We start from the raw sequence: 23344 nt of genomic DNA on the forward strand, positions 1-23344 counted from the left end.
TCTGTTTTTCTTTGTTGTAACAGCTCCTGGAAATTAGCTTTATTTTGCTTCAGCTTGTCAGAATTGATTCTTACAACTTTCTTCCAAGGAATTTTTTTCTTATTTAATGGAAGAAGTCTAACTTTCACATGGGCCAGGGAGTGATTTGAGTAAAGATTGGCTCCTTTCCTCATTTCTATGTTCACAATTTCCCCAAACATTTCGTTTTGATACTATGATGTTGTCCAACTGGAATTCATCAAAATCTTTTCTTGGAAAGTGCCATGTATTCTTTTTGCTGAGATGTCTCTTGAAATAAGTAGGCATAAGTTTAAGATCAAAGGCATCACTCAGCTCAATAAATCTTCTGTCACTTATTTATTCTATTGCCCACAGGGTAGTTGCCAACAATATTTTGAAACTGCTGTTCCTTTCCAATTTGCACATCAAAGCAATTTTGACACCATGAGTTGAAGTTCTTTGTAATTCATTCCCTACCTGGGCCCAAAACATGTCTACTTATTCAGGGTTTCTTTGGCTGTCTTTATGTGTTGTGAGCACTGAAAAATGTATACATTTTCTTTGGACATTTGAATGTGAGCATAGAGTGTTTACAGGAAGGTGAGCTAAGTTTTGGAGGCAAGTATTTGTTCGAAAACACAGAATGATTTGCTGAGCTATTGTAGAGTTGCTCCAATCCTTTTCCCAGATTTCCCTTTGAATATTCTGAAATTCCCTGAATAGTGGTGCTTGAATCTGTAAATCATGCCTCCTGTAATGTAAGATCAAAATTTTTGGGTTACACCTCATCTTTAGCTCCCCCCCCCCAATCTTAAGTAGAGATCATATTTTGGTTGCTCCAAGGTAGTGATGGTTCTTAGTTCATAGATTAGACCTGGTTGCATTGACTAGAGTGTTAGTCTGATTTTCATTGCTTGAAGTGTTTCCAGATGGCTCTGACTTCATCTTGCATACTGGTACAGGCTCCCCAGAATCAGAAGGCCTGTGTGCACTGCCTAAAGCTACTTTTGAATAATTACAATCCTATCACTCTTTCTGGAGGTTTGCTTCATACTATTGTAGCTTTACAATTAACACTACATACATACCAGCACTGCCAGGCATTCCAGCAAGTCCAAGTGGACCAGGAGCACCAGGCTTGCCCTTTGGCCCTTTAAGCCCCCGGGGGCCAGGAAGGCCAGGGAAACCTGGAGACCCCGGTATACCATTCAGACCAGAATCACCTCTTTCTCCTTTTGGACCAGGCAGACCTGTAAAATAGTTTAAAACTTATATTAATGACCATCTACTGAAGCTGTTGGAGTAAATTTAGTATCAAAAGAAGATGCAAAAAGACAGTAAGCCTTCTGCATCCTAAAAATACTTTTTTCTTTTAATCTGCAGATTATCCATTGAAGCTACTGGTGCAAATTTATTATAAAAGGAAGACGCATAAGGACAGGAAACCTGGTGCAACCTAAAAATATTTTTCAATTTTATGATTATGTTATACTTCTTTACCAACTTCAGGTTTTAATCTTCTGATGCCACAGCAACAACTTCTACTTACTACCAAATTCCACTTTCTTGTCTCAATATATTCATCTTTCTTCAAATCTAAACACATACATTTCTAAATAAGTAATACAAACATTAACAAGTAACACTGTTATAGCAATGAGAAGTGTTAAGTACCTGGTGAGCAGACACCACAATCTTCTCCTCTTTCTCCCTTCGGTCCTTCTATTCCATCAAGACCTGCGTACCCTGGTCGACCATCAGGACCAGGAAGACCTGGTGGACCTGCTTCTCCCGGAGGACCACGAATGGGAACACCTATTCCCGGCAGCCCTTTTGGACCTGTCATCAGAATTTAAAATATTTTACTTTCATTTATTCAAATAAATGTGCAATATTTTAACAGTGATATAACTGCATATATTTTACAGTGTTGGCTTATAGAGGTTAATGTTACACTTCAAGACACATTACAGTAGGTGGTAATAAAAATATGAAAACAGCTTCATATTAATAATCTGTAGTCAAGAGTTTTGAAACACTTTTACATACAATCTAAATTTCTGTTATACTGTTAATTTCAATAAAATGCAGTATTTGCCTTGTGGTCCTGGATCTCCTCTATCACCAGGCTGTCCTGAGACTCCTGGTATTCCAGGAAAGCCATCTGGTCCTGGGGGACCCATGATGCTGGGACCTGGGAAGCCTTTCTCTCCCAAGATACCTTTTGGTCCAGGTAGACCTGGGGCTCCTGGCAAGCCAGGTGGTCCAGGATATCCTGAAATAAACATTAATAACTAGTTTAAATCAAACAATGGAAATTCCAGGATAGAATAACAACAATATGGAAATGATAGACTGCTCCTCACCAGATAGAGGAGGCAATGAGTTGCATACCGTCACAATGAAAAAGAATGTGTTCCATAGATCCGAATGATACAAATATTCAGATTTTGAACTAAGTCAATCATCAGACATTAAAAAAGAACTCATCACACACCTTCACACAACCACAACACAACACACATGGCCACTGTTGTCTCCAGATGCTAAGGTTACACTAATAATTAGTTTATTTCCTTTTCTTACTTTATTTTACCACCACTTGGAATATAGCTTTTCATATCAGTTGCAATTTCAAATATCTTCAAAAATTTGTCTAAGGACAAAAACAAAAAAAGTTAACTCAGAGTTAACCTTAGCAGCAACAAAATGAAGAGGGGCTTAATTTATAGCAGTGAAGAGAGTAAGAATTGGATAGAGTGAATATATTCAGTTTTGTTCATAGCCAATATCTGGCTTTATTCTACAACAAATTAAACCAAAAGAGATAAGACAGAAAGAAATAGCGCACCATTTGCAGCACAATAATAAAATCTGTTTTCAGTACTGTTCATGTCTCTGCACAAGTGTTGCATCGAATGGAGTTCTGTAAATTGTAACATAACAAATGTTATGTGTGGTTTGTACCAAGACTGTCTGGCAGGCAACCACAAAATCTTTGAGAGGCATATGAGAAGAAACATGCAAAAAATGGGTAGGCCAGTAGTTTGTGCATCAGTTTTTCAAAGGTTTTGACGTATCCTCCTTAATTTTGATTTACCTCTGCCTGTTCAAACCCTATTTTTTCAAAATATATCCCAGTTATTTCATCTAATATTTTTTCTGAAGTCTCATTATTTTGCAGAGGTGCTGTTATCTACAAATGTTGGCACTTGTGCCTGTGCATATACTTCCAGTTTTTATGCTTTTTCGGTATAACCGCCTTGTTTACTGTTCCAGCATTTCCAACAGCAACAGCTATGTTAAAATGTTCTGGTACACTTACATTTACTTTGATTCTGCCTATTTTGACTTCCTGCTTGTACATGTTTTACGTATATACTGCAAATCACACATTTGACTTTTGTTGCATCCCTACACTCCCCAGAATTCAGAACATCTTATTTAGTATCAATGTATCCTCATAATTGCTTCTTCTGTAGCTGTATTTTTTCTGAAATCATGCTGTTCATCATACAATACCTTCAAATTCATGTTTCTTACGCTATTTCTATGAACAGGAAATTTTTGAGTAAATTGTAAAGTAAAAAAACAGCTCAAAATCTGCAGTTTTCAGTGATATAATATGCCATTAGTAGTTATAACAAAACGTCACAAAATTTGGCATTTTTCCCCGTTTCCGTGTAAAAAGTTATAAATCTGAGTGGAGTGGTTTACTGATATTGGTAACTGATAGTTACTGAATTCTGAAACTGGATTTTGACTCTTTTTCTCAACACTGTGAATTGCGTATAACCTTACAATGACAGTTGATTGCTCACGTAAAGAACTATAGCTCCAGATGTGTTGTCCAATGGAAATACCCTACATTCAGTGATTCCTATTCCAGTAACAGTTTTAGTATCTGATGTGACATTTCCCAAAACCTTTGCACAATCTATCAAACAATTTTTGTGAGATCTTTAATGCAGTGCATGAATTAAACTAAATATTTTCATAATATATATATATATATATATATATATATATATAATAGAGGGAAACATTCCACGTGGGAAAAATATATCTAAAAAGAAAGATGATGAAACTTACCAAACAAAAGCGCTGGCAGGTCGATAGACACACAAACAAACACAAACATACACACAAAATTCTAGCTTTCGCAACCAATGGTTGCCTCGTCAGGAAAGAGGGAAGGAGAAGGAAAGACAAAAGGATATGGGTTTTAAGGGAGAGGGTAAGGAGTCATTCCAATCCCGGGAGCGGAAAGACTTACCTTAGGGGGAAAAAAGGGAAAAAAGGGCCTTTTTTCCCTTTTTTCCCCCTAAGGTAAGTCTTTCCGCTCCCGGGATTGGAATGACTCCTTACCCTCTCCCTTAAAACCCATATCCTTTTGTCTTTCCTTCTCCTTCCCTCTTTCCTGACGAGGCAACCATTGGTTGCGAAAGCTAGAATTTTGTGTGTTTGTTTGTGTGTCTATCGACCTGCCAGCGCTTTTGTTTGGTAAGTTTCATCATCTTTCTTTTTAGATATATATATATATATATATATATATATATATATATATATATATATATATATATATATATATATATATATAATGTCTGCTTGTGTCTGTGTATGTGTGGATGGATATGTGTGTGTGTGCGAGTGTATACCTGTCCTTTTTTCCCCCTAAGGTAAGTCTTTCCGCTCCCGGGATTGGAATGACTCCTTACCCTCTCCCTTAAAACCCATATCCTTTTGTCTTTCCTTCTCCTTCCCTCTTTCCTGACGAGGCAACCATTGGTTGCGAAAGCTAGAATTTTGTGTGTATGTTTGTGTGTCTATCGACCTGCCAGCGCTTTTGTTTGGTAAGTTTCATCATCTTTCTTTTTTGATATATATATATATATATATATATATATATATATATATATATATATATATATAAAAACAAAGATGATTTGACTTACCAAATGAAAGTGCTGGCAGGTCGACAGACACACAAACGAACACAAACATACACACATAATTCAAGCTTTTGCAACAAACTGTTGCCTCATCAGGAAAGAGGGAAGGAGAGGGAAAGACGAAAGGATGTGGGTTTTAAGGGAGAGGGTAAGGAGTCATTCCAATCCCGGGAGCAGAAAGACTTACCTTAGGGGGAAAAAAGGACGGGTATACACTCGCACACACACACATATCCATCCACACATATACAGACACAAGCAGACATATTTAAAGACAAAGAGTTTGGGCAGAGATGTCAGTCGAGGCAGAAGTGCAGAGGCAAAGATGTTGTTGAATGACAGGTGAGGTATGTGTGGCGGCAACTTGAAATTAGCGGAGATTGAGGCCTGGTGGATAACGGGAAGAGAGGATATATTGAAGAGCGAGTTCCCATCTCCGGAGTTCGGATAGGTTGATGTTAGTGGGAAGTATCCAGATAACCCGGACGGTGTAACACTGTGCCAAGATGTGCTGGCCGTGCACCAAGGCATGTTTAGCCACAGGGTGATCCTCATTACCAACAAACACTGTCTGCCTGTGTCCATTCATGCGAATGGACGGTTTGTTGCTGGTTATTCCCACATAGAATGCGTCACAGTGTAGGCAGGTCAGTTGGTAGATCACGTGGGTGCTTTCACACGTGGCTCGGCCTTTGATCGTGTACACCTTCCGGGTTACAGGACTGGAGTAGGTGGTGGTGGGAGGGTGCATGGTCAGGTTTTACACCGGGGGCGGTTACAAGGGTAGGAGCCAGAGGGTAGGGAAGGTGGTTTGGGGATTTCATAGGGATGAACTAAGAGGTTACGAAGGTTAGGTGGACGGCGGAAAGACACTCTTGGTGGAGTGGGGAGGATTTCATGAAGGATGGATCTCATTTCAGGGCAGGATTTGAGGAAGTCGTATCCCTGCTGGAGAGCCACATTCAGAATCTGATCCAGTCCCGGAAAGTATCCTGTCACAAGTGGGGCACTTTTGTGGTTCTTCTGTGGGAGGTGCTGGGTTTCAGAGGACGAGGAAGTGGCTCTGGTTATTTGCTTCTGTACCAGGTCGGGAGGGTAGTTGCGGGATGCGAAAGCTGTTGTCATGTTGTTGGTGTAATGCTTCAGGGATTCCGGACTGGAGCAGATTCGTTTGCCACGAAGACCTAGGCTGTAGGGAAGGACCGTTTGATGTGGAATGGGTGGCAGCTGTCGTAATGGAGGTACTGTTGCTTGTTGGTGGGTTTGATGTGGACGGACGTGTGAAGCTGGCCATTGGACAGGAGGAGGTCAACATCAAGGAAAGTGGCATGGGATTTGGAGTACGACCAGGTGAATCTGATGGAACCAAAGGAGTTGAGGTTGGAGAGGAAATTCTGGAGTTCTTCTTCACTGTGAGTCCAGATCATGAAGATGTCATCAATAAATCTGTACCAAACTTTGGGTTGGCAGGCCTGGGTAACCAAGAAGGCTTCGTCTAAGCGACCCATAAATAGGTAGGCGTACGAAGGGGCCATCCTGGTACCCATGGCTGTTCCCTTTAATTGTTGGTATGTCTGGCCTTCAAAAGTGAAGAAGTTGTGGGTCAGGATGAAGCTGGCTAAGGTAATGAGGAAAGAGGTTTTAGGTAGGGTGGCAGGTGATCGGCGTGAAAGGAAGTGCTCTATCGCAGAGAGGCCCTGGACGTGCGGGATATTTGTGTATAAGGAAGTGGCATCAATGGTTACAAGGATGGTTTCTGGGGATAACGGATTGGGTAAGCGGGACCCACCTCCTCTTCCTCAAAATCACCCTCTCCAAACCTTCCAGGAATTTCTGACTTCCAGCCTTGCCTCTCAGTCCTTCTTAAAAAACCTTAATCCTACTCCCAACATCACCCCTGCTGAAGCCCAGTCTATCCGTGATCTGAAGGCTGACTGGTCCATCATCATTCTTCCGGCGGACAAGGGTTCCACGACCGTGGTACTTAATCGTCGGGAGTATGTGGCTGAGGGACTGCATCAGCTTTCAGACAACACCACATACTAAGTTTGCCAAGGTAATCCCATTACCGATGTCCAGGCGGAGCTTCAAGGAATCCTCAGAACCTTAGGCCCCCTACAAAACCTTTCACCTGACTCCATCCACCTCCTGACCCCACTGACACCCCGCACCCCTACCTTCTACCTTCTTCCTAAAATTCACAAACCCAATCATCCCGGCCGCCCCATTGTAGCTGGTTACCAAGCCCCCACAGAATGTATCTCTGCCTACGTAGATCAACACCTTCAACCCATTACGTGCAGTCTCCCATCCTTCATCAAAGACACTAACCACTTTCTCGAACGCCTGGAATCCTTACCCAATCCGTTATCCCCAGAAACCATCCTTGTAACAATTGATGCCACTTCCTTATACACAAATATCCCGCACGTCCAGGGCCTCTCTGCGATAGAGCACTTCCTTTCACGCCGATCACCTGCCACCCTATCTAAAACCTCTTTCCTCATTACCTTAGCCAGCTTCATCCTGACCCACAACTTCTTCACTTTTGAAGGCCAGACATACCAACAATTAAAGGGAACAGCCATGGGTACCAGGATGGCCCCTTCGTACGCCTACCTATTTATGGGTCGCTTAGACGAAGCCTTCTTGGTTACCCAGGCCTGCCAACCCAAAGTTTGGTACAGATTTATTGATGACATCTTCATGATCTGGACTCACAGTGAAGAAGAACTCCAGAATTTCCTCTCCAACCTCAACTCCTTTGGTTCCATCAGATTCACCTGGTCGTACTCCAAATCCCATGCCACTTTCCTTGATGTTGACCTCCTCCTGTCCAATGGCCAGCTTCACACGTCCGTCCACATCAAACCCACCAACAAGCAACAGTACCTCCATTACGACAGCTGCCACCCATTCCACATCAAACGGTCCTTCCCTACAGCCTAGGTCTTCGTGGCAAACGAATCTGCTCCAGTCCGGAATCCCTGAAGCATTACACCAACAACATGACAACAGCTTTCGCATCCCGCAACTACCCTCCCGACCTGGTACAGAAGCAAATAACCAGAGCCACTTCCTCGTCCTCTGAAACCCAGCACCTCCCACAGAAGAACCACAAAAGTGCCCCACTTGTGACAGGATACTTTCCGGGACTGGATCAGATTCTGAATGTGGCTCTCCAGCAGGGATACGACTTCCTCAAATCCTGCCCTGAAATGAGATCCATCCTTCATGAAATCCTCCCCACTCCACCAAGAGTGTCTTTCCGCCGTCCACCTAACCTTCGTAACCTCTTAGTTCATCCCTATGAAATCCCCAAACCACCTTCCCTACCCTCTGGCTCCTACCCTTGTAACCGCCCCCGGTGTAAAACCTGACCATGCACCCTCCCACCACCACCTACTCCAGTCCTGTAACCCAGAAGGTGTACACGATCAAAGGCAGAGCCACGTGTGAAAGCACCCACGTGATTTACCAACTGACCTGCCTACACTGTGACGCATTCTATGTGGGAATGACCAGCAACAAACTGTCCATTCGCATGAATGGACACAGGCAGACAGTGTTTGTTGGTAATGAGGATCACCCTGTGGCTAAACATGCCTTGGTGCACGGCCAGCACATCTTGGCACAGTGTTACACCGTCCGGGTTATCTGGATACTTCCCACTAACACCAACCTATCCGAACTCCGGAGATGGGAACTCGCTCTTCAATATATCCTCTCTTCCCGTTATCCACCAGGCCTCAATCTCTGCTAATTTCAAGTTGCCGCCACACATACCTCACCTGTCATTCAACAACATCTTTGCCTCTGCACTTCTGCCTCGACTGACATCTCTGCCCAAACTCCTTGTCTTTAAATATGTCTGCTTGTGTCTGTATATGTGTGGATGGATATGTGTGTGTGTGCGAGTGTATACCCGTCCTTTTTTCCCCCTAAGGTAAGTCTTTCCGCTCCCAGGATTGGAATGACTCCTTACCCTCTCCCTTAAAACCCACATCCTTTCGTCTTTCCCTCTCCTTCCCTCTTTCCTGATGAGGCAACAGTTTGTTGCGAAAGCTTGAATTTTGTGTGTATGTTTGTGTTCGTTTGTGTGTCTGTCGACCTGCTAGCACTTTCATTTGGTAAGTCAAATCATCTTTGTTTTATATATATATATATATATATATATATATATACGAAAAACACCAAATTTGGCATTTTAGCTGTGCTAACACATAAATCACTATGGTGTCTGATCATCTTCCAACCAAACCTAGATGTCACTCTACAAAACATATCATGAAGTCACCACAAACTCCATTCACGAAATAGCAAAAATAATACTGAATAAATTTTGAAAAAAAATTCTCACTGTATTGCATTACTATCAGAAAGACATTTGCTGAATGATGTCTCATGTCCTGTGCTCTTAATATCTGAATGGAAGGGCACCATGTTAGTTAATGTGTTTGCGAAGCTAAAGTTCTATATTTAGTAATTTTTGAATTTAGGCTAGTGTGTTCCAGAAATATGTACTTTAACTGATAAACCACATTAAAGATCTCCCCAAATCAATTTTTAGTACAATTTTTTGTGTAAAACTATCAGAAAATCTTATGTCATCAAATAAATTTATTGCCACATTCCAAGTTAAACTGAAGTTTTCTTCATTATTGTAGAAAAATTAATTTTTTGTAATCAAACCAATGACATTTATGAAAATATGAAGGGAAAAATACTTCAGGCAGATGTGATAGAAACACTGAAATGCATTGGGTTGCACCTTCAAACCAGGTAACAACTCTTATGGCAACATATCAGCATGATCTATGTTCACAATTCTAGGTTCATCTTTCAGCCATGGGATGATAATGAACACTGTAAAGGTATTTTTTAAATTTTTTTAATTGATTTATTTTTTATTAACTATCACTACCAGTCACAAAATTTGTTAACTAATGTATTATTTATTTATTGTTGACATGTTTTGAGGGAATACCTCATCGTCAGGCTAAATGGCATTACAAAAACAATTTCACAATAAGATCATACAGATGTTACACAGTCTTTTCATAATTGCTGTGATAAAACCTAGTAAGAGGCGATGTCACTTTGTTAAGCTGGACTGATGTTTGCATGTTTTGTAACAGTTGTTCACTTTGTTCTTAATGAGAAGATTGTGTAACATCTGTATGATCTTATTGTGAAATTGTTTTTGTACTGCCATTTAGCCTGAGGATGGGGTATTCCCTCGAAACATGTCACACAATAAATAAATAATACATTAGTTAACAAATTTTGTGACTGGTAGTAGTAGTTTATAAAAAAAACCTTGAGACAGTCACGGTCAAAAAACAGTCAAAATGGCTTCAAATAATGAACTCTGTTAATGGAGATATTGCAACAAGAATTCATCATCATCCATTTTCTGCTATACCAGCAGGTCCTTCGCCTCTTCATTTTCTGCGATTCATTGCTTCCTTCCTAAGGCTGCTGTATGTTGTACCATCCATCACGTCATCCATTATCTGAAATCTCTTCCTTCCTCACTTCCTTTTCCCTTCAACATAACCTTCTAAAACTGTTTTTATCAGTCTATCATTCTTTCTTAATATATGCCCAATCCAATTTCTTTTTCGTCTTTTTATTACATCTAGTAACTGTCTTTTCTCTCTCATTCTTCTCAGTGCCTCTTCATTTTTTACTCTGCCCATCTAACTTATTCTTTCCATCCTCCGCCATGTCCACTTCTCAAAAGCCTCCAGCCTTTCTCTGTCTTTCTTCCTCAAAGTCCACGTTACAGTGCCATACATAAGAACACTCGATACAAAACATTTTATGAGTCTTTTCTCAGTTCTCTGTCCAGAGAATTGTGTGTACCTAAATGTCAAGTCTCGACTTTGTAAGACATTCTGAAGGAATACAAATCCCTTCGTAATTTATTGGGAAAGCAGCTGTCCATGCCGGCAGGATATGTGTACAATGTCAAATGCCTGGTGGCATGCTGAAGCCAGATTGCTTTCCATTTCAGATTAAAACCCCATGCAGATGTTTTCACACTATAGTGAAATACTGACAGAACAGCAACATAATGTCTTAGAAAACATTGAAGTTATGACAGTGCTTTTTTTAAACAGTGTATGGTTGCAAAGTTATATTTCTATAGTTGATTAGTTTTAATAGGTTTGACAGAAATGATTTCTCCCTTTAAATAATGTAAATAAATGTGATCTGGTGTGGCAGTAAATATACTGTAATTCATGTGCAGATTCTGATCTTGAAGACAACACTTAAAAATGAAATAAGACAAAAATAAGAAGTGTGCATTACTTCACAAAAAATATGTTAGAACTTAATATCAGAACTGTCAAAATATAATGGCAAAAAATAAAACTAAAATAGTCGAATAATAACACAGAAACTGGCAAAAAAAAAAAAAAAAAAAAAAAAAAAAAAAAAAAAAAAAAAAAAAAACAGGTTTTTTTCCTTTCCCTAGTTATTTCACATATTATTCTGCTCAACGCAATGGGTATTAAGCTGCTTATGAAATAGGCTTCAAATTTATCACTTTGTGTTTTCTTCAGCTGTGTGGTATTAAATGCTTTTCTATCTTTGATAATATAACTCTTGTTTCAGAATTTCATTGACAGAAAATGAACTGTGCTTTGCTTCATAACTTCCGCTGCTTCCCACTTCTAAATATAAAGATGGCAGTTTGTTGACTAATTTATTTACTTGCTCAGTACCACACTATACTGGATATGGTGATATGCAGTCCAGTTGAATGTAATTAAATCAGTAATTTTACATTTAATTGTGTGGTTAAGCAACTACACAAACTTTTACATGTAAGTGCTTCTATAATGAGATTTGTGGTAAAGTTGAAACTGTAAGTATTTTCAGAATATAATTATGACTGTACTTAAAATTACAGATTATAATCTTGTTGGTAATTTGTCAAAAGTATTTTTAGGCCATAGTGTCTAAATGTCAGTGCAACTGAGACCTGCCATTTCAATGTATGTGTCAGTGCAAATGTTATCAAATTGACAGGAACCTCAGAGTTGTGACAGCTGGTAACCTGTATAGTTGAGACCCAGACAGCTCACATCTCCTTTAGACTCATCGACAGTCAGATTCATTCTTTTTTTTATCTTCATTAGATCATAAATTCACTACCTCCAATCAATCTTTAATGTGACATATGCTGTTTGTGTCCTTCAGTTGCATTTTCTGGGATATCACATTCAACCTGACATGGTGTATTGATTCCAGAATGAAATTTTCAGTTTGCATTGGAGTGTGCACTGACATGGAACTTCCTTGCAGATTAAAATTGTGTACCAGACAGAGACTCAAACTCGAGACCTTTGCCTTTCGCAGGCAAGTGTTCCACCATCGGTAGAGCACTTGCTCGTAAAGGCAAAGGTTCCAAGTTCAAGACTTGGTCTGGCACACAGTTTTACTCTCCCAGAACTTTCATGATATAACAACATCATAATTCTCTGGTATCCCACTTTCATTTTGCATTGCTACCAACACTCAAAGTACTTGATTTAAATGCCTCACAGGTAAAGGAAAATTTACCAGGCAAATGGCTCAACTATCATGTCAGAGATGCAAGCATAATATTACAATATGGCAGTTCCCTCAAAAAATTTTCCTTCATAATATATAACAGGAAAAATTGAAGAAACATGTTGACCAGTTCAGAGGACCACAGCAAGTCTCTGACATGACCCATGATGAATCTGTATCTCAACAGTAGGGGTTTCACCAACTTTGTATTTAGCCATTGCCTGTTCCTTTTCAGAGGCAGAACTTATCATATTACTGCATGTGGCGGTGTGCCACACTGAAAGCATCCCTAGGCAGCTGTCTCAAAGTTCCACTGTTATTGCCAAGAGCTTGTATCTTTATTAACACCATCCCGCCAAAAAATGGCACACTGGCATGGTGATGGAAGGAGCCTCACTACACTAGTGTCCTGCCACAATTTGAAAAAAAAGATAAAAGCACAAATTGATGCAACACCCACAAAAAAAAATATTTTCACAATAGCAATCACAGTTCACTGTGGGCTATGAAAGTCATGTGGGCATAATAGTCCAAAATTACCATCATCTCCTCGTTCTCCTTTAATGGATATTCCTTTGGCACCTCTGGGTCCTGGTAACCCTGCTGAACCTGGTGGCCCAGGGGGACCAATTGTTCCAGAGATTCCATCTTCTCCTGGAATACCAGATGTTCCTTTTGCTCCAGGAGGTCCTGCAAGAAAATGATGCCCCATGAAACAATAACGCCATAAAATTCAGCTTCATACACCACCATGTAATATATACTGATGGGCCAAAAGTCATGAGAAGGTATTGAGAATTGGTAGTCAGTTGCTGAAATCTGAGTGATTCATATATCTTCATACAGTTATGGTAGAAATGGGTTCCTGTCACCCCACATTCAAATTAGGGTAATTTGACCTACAATATTATTACATGGCTCTGCAGAGGCAACAAGATGTCCACTGGACAAACATCTGGGTTTGTCCTATGCATTGTTTTACACAAGTGGATACATTACCTCTGTGGTACTGAAGATCCAGATACTGCAGACCTCGTAAACCTAAAATTTTGTGTAATCTCTGATATGCTATGACAAATGCATCTTGCACCACTTATCATCCCACATTCAAAGTCAGTTAATTTGTAACATGTTCCCATGTTCATTACACCTCTCAGACATCATCTCTATACTCACCCCATACACAACATCTACAGTTGAATTGGTGTTAAGCTGATTCCCAAGAGTTGCAGTGGGCTGGAAACAGCAGCTTTGCATGCCTACCTCAATCGGCAACATACCACAATTTTGTAAACATCTCTGTGGCAATGCCTCAGTGCTGTCACAGCTCTGTAGACAGCTACTGTTTTTGCCTGCATCCATTTGTGCTTCGAAGCTGCAAGCTGGCAACAGCACTACAAGCTATCAAGAGATCTTCTTATACTGTCTCAACTATACCTGCAACATTTGGGTATCATAGACAGCACATGTTCCGATGGGATAACCCTTCCCATGACTTTAGACTACTTAGCTTATGTAATGCTATTTCATTTCTTGAGAGAAGTTATTACATTTGAAAACAATTGATCTTTTAGCATGTAGAGTCTTAACTGAAAGAAATATGCTGTTTCAATACCAAGACTGATAATCACATTAATGTAAAGGAGTTACTGCTCAGTAGCATAGACATGCTTCCACATACTTCTTGGTGGGTTCTTTTGTGGATCCATCAGTACTAAATATAATGTATCCCAACCAACCTAATGCTCCTTGTGGTCCCTGAACACCAAGTTTTCCATCTTCATCCAAGTCTGGGTCATAGATTCCTTGTGGTCCTTCTGGTCCCTGTGGTCCTGGTAGACCTATTTGTCCGTCTTCACCTTGTGCTCCCTGAATTTATATTTTCAGATATTACAAATATCAAAATATGTCCTTGTAAAACATATTATATTAACACTGATGGTACTTTTGATTGAAAAGCACTTTAATAACAATAGAGCATGTACTTCTACCCACACACACTGACTTATTCATACACACTGTGATGACTTAATCTATGGCACACATCCAAAATGACAGAACACAATACCAGAATGAATCTTGGGTTTTCTCACCTTTGGTCCATCTCTACCTGGTTCTCCAGCATAGCCAGGAGCTCCCTTCTGGCCTTTGGGGCCTGCTGGCCCTTCTGGCCCTTGGCGGCCTTGCTTTCCTCGTGGTCCATCTATACCTGGGTCGCCCTTCAACCCTTTGAGACCTGCAACACCTGGTGGGCCCTGAAGGAGAAATAATGTCATGTGGGATATTGGTTAGTGTGGCAATTATTTTCTGCTTATTTGCTACAGTTGTGCATTACTAATTGAAAATACTAGCAGTAATGGAAAACTGGTTTGCTAGACAAACTCCACAGAGACCAATGGATATTTTACAAACACAGGAATCCACTTCATGTGTTATCATAAAATTGTTAAAAATGTTAATGGTTCTATTTAATCATTTGCATGCTTGCTTATTATTATTATTACTGTCATAACTAAAACTGAGCAAAATGTGGTTCAAAAACTACATGTTCCGGCTCGGTGAATGTGAGAAGTCTTCTAAAACCACCCTGCAATTGGCCAGTAGATAGACTTTTAAAAGCTTTGGACTGAACCAAGGCTGTCCTCCTCTCTCCAGGTTGTCAGACTATTATGTAATCCGGCTAAGTGGCCTGCATAATTCATAGTTCTATGACTGCATTTGACACTGTTAGCAACTGATAGAGTTTAGAAGATTCCAATGCCTGGAGAGGACATCTTTTTGAGCTTGAAAATTGACTCTTGTTTCCTTTCTTCTAGTGCACAAAATGTGGTTTTGTTCTGCCTGAAGCATTTGGACTGCAAGAGAGAGTTGTGTTCTTCAGAGGCCACTGTAATAGGTTTGCCGTATAAAAATTAATGTAAAAATTTTCAGGCCATCACAAGTATTTTTTGCCCACAGACAAATGGCAAATTGCTATTGAGATGCTGCTGTGCAGCAAGCGAAGAGGGTGTTTTTGAGAGAGTTGGGGATGGATGACAAGCTCGTATACTGCTGCCACACTTACATTGTACTAGAATCTGTACTTCAGGGTGTTGCATCAGTCCCTGTCTGTAGCATGAAAATAACTGTACAAGGAAGAGACAGAGAAAAGACTGGTGACATTGTTTTAACACTGTTCTGTAAAAGTTCACATCCAACTTGACTGCAGAATAGTGCCAAAACTGCCACTGCACCAATGAATCAGCATAATTTATTGTGAATAGTGTGCAAACAAGAAAAAAATCAAAAACAGGTAGTCACTGCTAAAGTCATAAAACTAATCCTCACACCAGGCAATGTTAATCTGCAGTTTGTCAATAACAAGCCATCACTGCTAGAAATTCAAGAGAATTTTGTAATGAATTAAAACTCTGTACCTAGATTTCAGACAGGGGCGAAAGCCCCCTTCTGCCTCCAAAATATCCACTTTCACCCGAAATTTCACATCTTAGATCATTTAACCAGTTGTTGTCATCAGATTATGAAATTAAATAGTCTGGAAAGAGCTATTACCACAAAAAATTGTGAAAAATCTCTGTTTCCCATTAAAGAACGCTATTAAGAGATGAGGAGTTCCAAGTTCTATTTTCTTCAAATTATAATTATATTGTGGCAGCTGCTGTGAAATATTTTGTAAATTGACCCATCAGGATTCTTCTGGCACTTCATGAATTATGTGATGGTTTATCAAGCACTTGTTTTAACAGGTTTGCTCACTAATAACCTGTTGAAAATCTTCTTTTTCTCTAAAGATTATTTTCATGCATATTTTAACAGGTTTGCTCAGTAAGAACCCATTTAAAATCTCCATTTTCTCTAAAGATGACTTTCATGCATTTTTAACAGGTTTGCTCACTAAGAAACAGTTGAAAATCTCTTTTGTCTCTGCAGATGATTTTCTACTCAAAACTATCAGCCTTATAACATGGTTCCTTAAACCATACAATGAACTGCCAGTGTCTATGATGGTTCTGAGGACAGATGAATGTGGGTTTTCAGCCGTAATTCATTCATCATGCATGTGGATGATGCACGCAAGTTGCTTCCCATATTACTGGTCAAGTTTTCTAAGATCGTAACTTCATTTTCTGTGGCAGCTGCTTAGTGTTACTGGTAAGCTTATTTCATGTAAAGAATATATGTTGCATTTTTATTTCATGCAAGACACAGAACATACTAATCACAACACTCATAGGTTATATCTGAACTGAAAAGAGAGAAAAATCTGCCATAAACTTCAAATTTGGTACATTTATTAAGACATGTCTGCCCCCCCCCCCCCTCCTGCTACTGATTCTGGTCCCCTCCCCCTCCCTGGAGTCAGTATACAGTAGGGCACATTTACAGTAGAAGGAGAGTTCAGCAATGTGTAGACTGAAACACTTGTTGTTCTCTGGTGTATATGTGCTACTCCATTACACCTATCAGGAATACCTATTTGTTTTCCTTTTTGTCAACAGATCTATTAGATAATTCACTGAAAGTCAGGATGAATTGCAGCTTAACAATAGAAGACACACTGCGATCAGTGGGGAAATCAAAGAGACTCTCTCCTGACCCAGCATCAAATGTCATAGTAACATATTGATAGAGAAACCTGAAAAAAAAATTAGCTTTATGATCAGCTGGCAATGTATCAGCAGTGTAGTTGATACCAAGCTGAAAATGGCACTGCTGACTGCTAGCTAGCTTGGCCCACATTGCTCTGGTTCCTGCAGATAAATTGGAATTCACAAAGTCTGTTACACATCCCAAAAAGTTTCAGCCCTGGCATCTGCAGAAACTTATCTGGAGGAGGGGGGAGACTGTAAATTAACATTTTTGATATAAATGAACTGGTCAGTTCTGAAACGTGCAACACCACAAGAACAATATTTTATAGGTGATGCAAAAAGTTATTATATCCCAGAGAATTGACAATTATTCACTAATTTCCAGAAGTTTGACTTCTTCTATTATTTGGTGGAAGAGCTGATGAAGACACAATATAGATTTAAATAACACTATATAGATATAGCACAACAAATAATTTATAATCATTATGAGTCAACTAATCATGTAAATATCTACCAGAATGAAAATACGATGTTTTGAGTCCAGTACTAAAACAGAAGTAATAAATATAATCTTTATAAAAATCCTATGGTCCTCATGGTATCGCAGATAAGATCATTAAAGAAATTTCAAGCAAAATAGACACTCAGCTAACTAACATAATCAGTGTATCATTTAGTACAGAAATATTCCCTACAAACCAAAAACAGTCAGTACTGAACCCACTTCAAAAAACAGATGGTACTAGTGGCTACCTGGTTACTCTCACTACTATCTAGCTGTCATAAAATAATTGGAAGGCTCATCCATGAGAGTTTGTCCAACCTCTTGAATAAAAATAAAATACTAGTCAATGCTCAAAATGGTTTCAGAGAAACAAATCTACTCAAACAGCTCTCTTTGACTTATTGGAGAAAATCCTAGTTGCTACAGACTAGTGGTTCCCAATCTGGTGGCAATCACTCCCTGAGGTGTAAAATAAAATTTTATGAGGACTAAAACCAAGAGAATTCGATTATGTTTCAGTCATAACACTAAATTATTTTTAAAAGATCATTAGCATTAGCACTATTTTGTAACACTGTTATTCTCATTACGTAAGTTCCCAATAATCACATTATTTTTCAAATACTAGCATTAAATCATGAAACAATTTTATGAACATCTTCTTCCTCTTATACTCCATCCACTTTGTACTTTGTACCATGCGTCACTGACAATAAAACTGGGACATTTGTGTGACATATGCTTAGTATCTGATGAAAATGTCTTCTCTGATTGCAGGTAGTTCCGGCAATGGACCAGAAATGTTTTCATTATTTACATCACAACTATAAATGAACTGACAGCACAACACAACAGTTAGTATGTAATGACTACTACACTGCTGTAGGGCCTAGACTTATTCTTATTATTATCATTATTAGTATTAGTCGCAGTGATCAGACACAAAGCACTGGCAGCCTAAGGTCTTCCAATTTCTGCCAGATCAGAAGCAAGGAGTCCAGAAATCAACTGATTTACAAAGTATGGTGCATATTTTAAATATGGGCATAGGGTCTGTGTGAAGCAAGTGTCATGAGGGAGAGTAATGGTACTGAGGAAGCATGTTTTTTAACAAATGTGGACAGTTTTTCTGAGTCTCATGATGCTCTGAGAATTGCTAACTCATTGTATATAAAAGGTTTGTGGGGGAGGAGGGGGGGGATGGAAGGGTGAGGGTGGGAGAGGGGAGTGATACTAGCTAATATCTGATTGCAGTCAGGTTTAATCATCTCAGAAAGGTTGTGAATCGCTGCTATAGACAAGACGAATTAAACTGTGAGCTGTTTCTAGACCTAGCTGAAGGCTTTCAAGTGGTTAATCTCTGTCAGGTGCATAGGGATTGATATAGAGATTATTGCATGGAGGCTAATGATAAGAAAAAAAATATTGCTCAACTTTAGAGACATAAGAACAAAAGCCAGAAACAATACAATGCTGGGAATAGGGGGATATAGTGCTGGACAAATGTCTAACACAAAGTTTTAATGTGTTTCGTTATATGATCCTTTAACATAGGAAAAATGTATTGGCTACTGAATAAAAGGTTAAGTACATGCTGTTATGTCTTAAGAATGCTTACGGGCTGCAGTGACATATGAAATCAATGTTTTTGTGTATGATTACTGTGCGAATGTGCATAGCTAGTTACAGTATGTTTATTTTCTGAGGCAATGCAAGTTTTGCGAAGCAGTTAAAATTCAAAAGCAAACAATAAGAGCAATGAATGGGGTTATCAATAAAAAATCTTGCAGGAACATTTGAAAGAATTTAAATTTTTGGCTCTTTCAGTATCATACACTCTGTGTGCATTACCAGAATCATAGAGGGATTGTTCAGCATTAAAAGCCATATTCAAAATATGACACCAGAAGTGGGAATGGTTTACATAGAAAAATACATAGCAAAGCCCTATACCAGAAAAATATAGTACATAAGCAAAAATATTATTCAATACATTCACTGCATACAGATACAATTAGTACAAAAACATTACATATATTTCAGAAAGAGTTTAAAAAAGGTGATAATTCCAAATAGTTTCTACATCAAGGAATATGTAAATTATTCACATTGCCACTTTGTTATGCTGTGTATATGTTTATGATGTCATTCATATGAAGAATATTTCTGTTGCAGCTGCACTGTTTTGTTTGCTTCAGTGACAATGAGTACTCTGAAGTCCTTGGAAGTGAGCTTGAATAAGAGCAATAATGACTGTGTAAGTGAAGTTAAGTGTACAAAGTGATGCAAGTGGAGAACCATTATACAGGGAGAGAGGGTGAAAGAGGGAGTGTGGGAAAGAGAGAGAGGGACAGAGAGAGAATAAATAATAATAATTGTTATTATTATCACATAAACAAGAATGGCACATACTAACCCGATAGCCCTTGTCTCCAAATTGTCCCTTAATGCCTGGTTCTCCTGTTGGACCACGCCATCCTTTGACACCCTTCTGGCCCTTGGCAACAACAGGATATCGCCCCGATGCCTTAGATGTGTCATTGAACATCGGTATGCCAGGCAGTCCCGGCTCCCCTTGGTCTCCTCGATCTCCCGGTCTCCCTCGACGACCAACTGTTGAATCACCATGATCTCCTGGTTGACCTACCAAACCTGGTAGGCCAGGGAATCCCTGCGCATATCACCAGTTTCCTGTTTTCATTCTGATTCATATTACAATAGTTACTACAGATTGTAAGATACATTTTTGTTATTGACTGCTTGGAGACAGCAAAAGACATATTTTCATACAGCTTTCAGAGTGCTAAGACTGGTGACTTGTCAAGTTTGCAAGCACATTTGCAGAAAAGGCAATGTTATGAGCACTTGGAACATATAAAAGAAGTGAGCCTGGAAGTAACATACTTCCACTGGTCACTTCCCTTATTAAATTATTTTAAAACTACTGCAACCCATACAATAAAGATTAAGAAAATGTTGTTATTAGGTGCAGGTGAGTAATTTTATAATTTCCAAAAACCATGTATATTGAACCAAAATGTATATCATCAAATACTGAATATTGCTCATGGTACTGATTTGATTACATATGGTACCAAATACAAGTTCAATTGTTCATCTTACCCTGGTGTGGCAAAACACATAGTAACAGACAGAAACGTCCATACCCAAATTAAGTAGTGTTACCTTTGAACAAAATGAAAGAAATCAAAAAGTAAAATGCTTGTAATGTCTAGAGTAATCAGATAATTGGTATAGTTGAATTCTTTTATCTTGGTGGCTCACGCATGCCCGCCCAGATGTGGGAGATTGCTGCGTTGCCAGTTGCACACGACGCACGCGCCAATAGAAGCAGCGCCATAGTCTAGCATAGTTCGCAAGCTTATGTTTAGGGGGGAGCGCGCAGTTCATGAAGTAAAGCCACCAAGGCCGCATTAACCCTTTCACTGCTACAAAGACGTGCTCCCTGCATTCCACGCTGTGTGCGATTTTGTCACTGCACACACATCGTGTTCCGACTGCTTTGACACACTTATCATTTGATTCCACAAAAACTATTTGGCCCAAAAATTAGATTTTTACACATCTTATTGACTGATACCTTCCCCCAATAAATGACTTAATTTTGTTTCGATGTTCAACGCAGTTATTATGCAGCATTAAATATAGTAAACCATTGCAAGAAATTTTGAAGAGTTTGCAGAGGTAAAAGTCCATAGAGTATACTTTCTGTATGGTCGATTTTAGTTGCCACGATGTTGAGAATGAAATGTGGACAAGATACCTAAATTTCATATAAAATTTACTGTATAACAATATCTCATTTATGTACCACATAGGTGTCGTATGTAATATTGAGAAATATTCCGTCTTTCGCGACTGTAACAAAAGTTTTATTTACACTGAGCACGTTTGGCTTTATTTTAAAGCACTTCAATCAATCAAAAGGAAGTAGACAAAATACATTAAACAAAACTGTGGACTTACAAAAACATTAGGACTTGAATATACTGTCTATCATTGAAGTGCTCTGAGCTATGTCAAATATAATTTTTGTGTGTGGCACACACAAAAATCATTTATTTGCTAAAACACTGATCAGCCAACACAAACGTTGAATATTGTGTTACCGCAGCACAAAACTACGAAAGGTGACTTTGCAATGGAGGAGACAAAAAACTGTAGACTGAAGATGCTTCAAAAGAGAGAAACGCGTCTGGTCTAAATAAGTCGCTTATTACAGTTGCAGAAGAGGAATATATTTCAGTACCATTGGTAAAACTGTGACTGTGGAACAAAAACAAGAAAGAAAACATGAGTACCATTGTGTATGTGCCATACCTTTCATTGAATGAAGTGCTTTAAAAAAAGCCGAACGCGTCCGGTGTAAATAAAACTTTTATTACAGTCGCGAAAGATGGAATATTTCTCAATATTACATACGACACCTATGTGGTACTTAAATTAAATGAGATATTGTTATACAGTAAATCGTATATGAAATTTAGGTATTTTGTCCACATTTCATTCTCAACATTGTGGCAACTAAAATCAACCATACGGAAAGTATACGCTATGGACTTCTACCTCTGCAAACTCTTCAAAATTTCGTGCAAAGGTTTACTACATTTAATGCTGCATAATAACTGTGTTGAACATCGAAACAAAATTAAGTCATTTATGGGGGAAGGGATCAGTCAAGAAGACGTGTAAAAATCAAATTTTTGGGCCAAATACTTTTTGTGAAATCGCATGATAAGTGCAGTGATGACAAAATCGCGCACAGCGCGGAATGCGGGGAGCACGTGTCTGCAGCAGGGAAAGGGTTAATGAAGAGACAAAGCACTAAAAGTTTCAAAAAATTGCATTCAAACGAATATAATTCGTGAAGTAAGGCACTTCGATATTGTTCTTAAATAATGAAATTATTTAGCACCGCACAAAGGTTTGAACTCATAACCTTTTGCGTAGAGGCCCAACACCTTAACCGCTACGCTAACGCAGCTCATCTGGTTATAGTACGCCATGAGGACTCTAACACGTCACGCAAAATACTGACAAACACTGTTGGTATGACTATGAATTACTCACGCTTCGTCGAAGCACAATAGGAAATAAACAATTACCACTGTTCTTTATTGCGAAAAAGCGGTTCGTGAGATTGATACAAACACCTTTCCTTGCTATCGCCTGAATCAGGAGTTTTATTGCTTGTTTGGTTTAATTAATTAATAGAATATGAAGCAATTGGTATAAAGAATGCTTTTTCCAAACATTCTATAAAAGAAAGTCTGCTATCAAGACATTGATTTTGTTCTATTACTTTATTTATGACTGAAAGTTTCTAAAACTGAAGACACTCGTTCATGCTCTGCATGGCAGTCGAGATATGGCAACGTCGTTCTCAGTTCATTGGCTGACTGTGTTTTGTGACGTCATATGCGCAAAACGAACCTAAACTCGGCCGCCAACATAAATGACATGCACTTTAGTTAAATATTACTATCATAAAATAATTAACACCAAGTATTTTTTTAATGTTGCTGAGGCTTTCACTGCCAATTATACATGTGCTGCCTGTTTATGCTTGTCTCTGGATCTTCAGCTAACTGATATTTAGTTGTTTTTCTTACGTTCAACTTGCATGAGAGGCTAGAATCGTCTGCACCCCGCACTGCAATCCAGCACTAGCAGTGGAGTGTGAATCTTTGACAATGCTAGCAATT

At 39.1% G+C, this 23344-nt stretch overlaps 1 protein-coding gene across 1 annotated transcript in view; it reads right to left on the reverse strand.

The window, feature by feature from the left end:
• The window catches only part of LOC126484272 (collagen alpha-5(IV) chain-like), a 609631-nt gene that overhangs the window by 162577 nt on the left and 423710 nt on the right, over positions 1-23344 (reverse strand). The window contains exons 6-12 of the mRNA XM_050107696.1: positions 20035-20289; positions 14612-14773; positions 14258-14387; positions 13059-13208; positions 2099-2275; positions 1675-1839; positions 1089-1250 (exon numbers count right to left, since the gene is read on the reverse strand). Of these exons, the coding sequence (XP_049963653.1) occupies positions 1089-1250; positions 1675-1839; positions 2099-2275; positions 13059-13208; positions 14258-14387; positions 14612-14773; positions 20035-20289 (1201 nt within the window). The remainder of the gene's footprint in view (positions 1-1088; positions 1251-1674; positions 1840-2098; positions 2276-13058; positions 13209-14257; positions 14388-14611; positions 14774-20034; positions 20290-23344) is intronic.

This window comes from Schistocerca serialis, chromosome 6 (assembly GCF_023864345.2).
Source record: "Schistocerca serialis cubense isolate TAMUIC-IGC-003099 chromosome 6, iqSchSeri2.2, whole genome shotgun sequence".
Lineage (NCBI taxonomy): Eukaryota > Metazoa > Arthropoda > Insecta > Orthoptera > Acrididae > Schistocerca > Schistocerca serialis.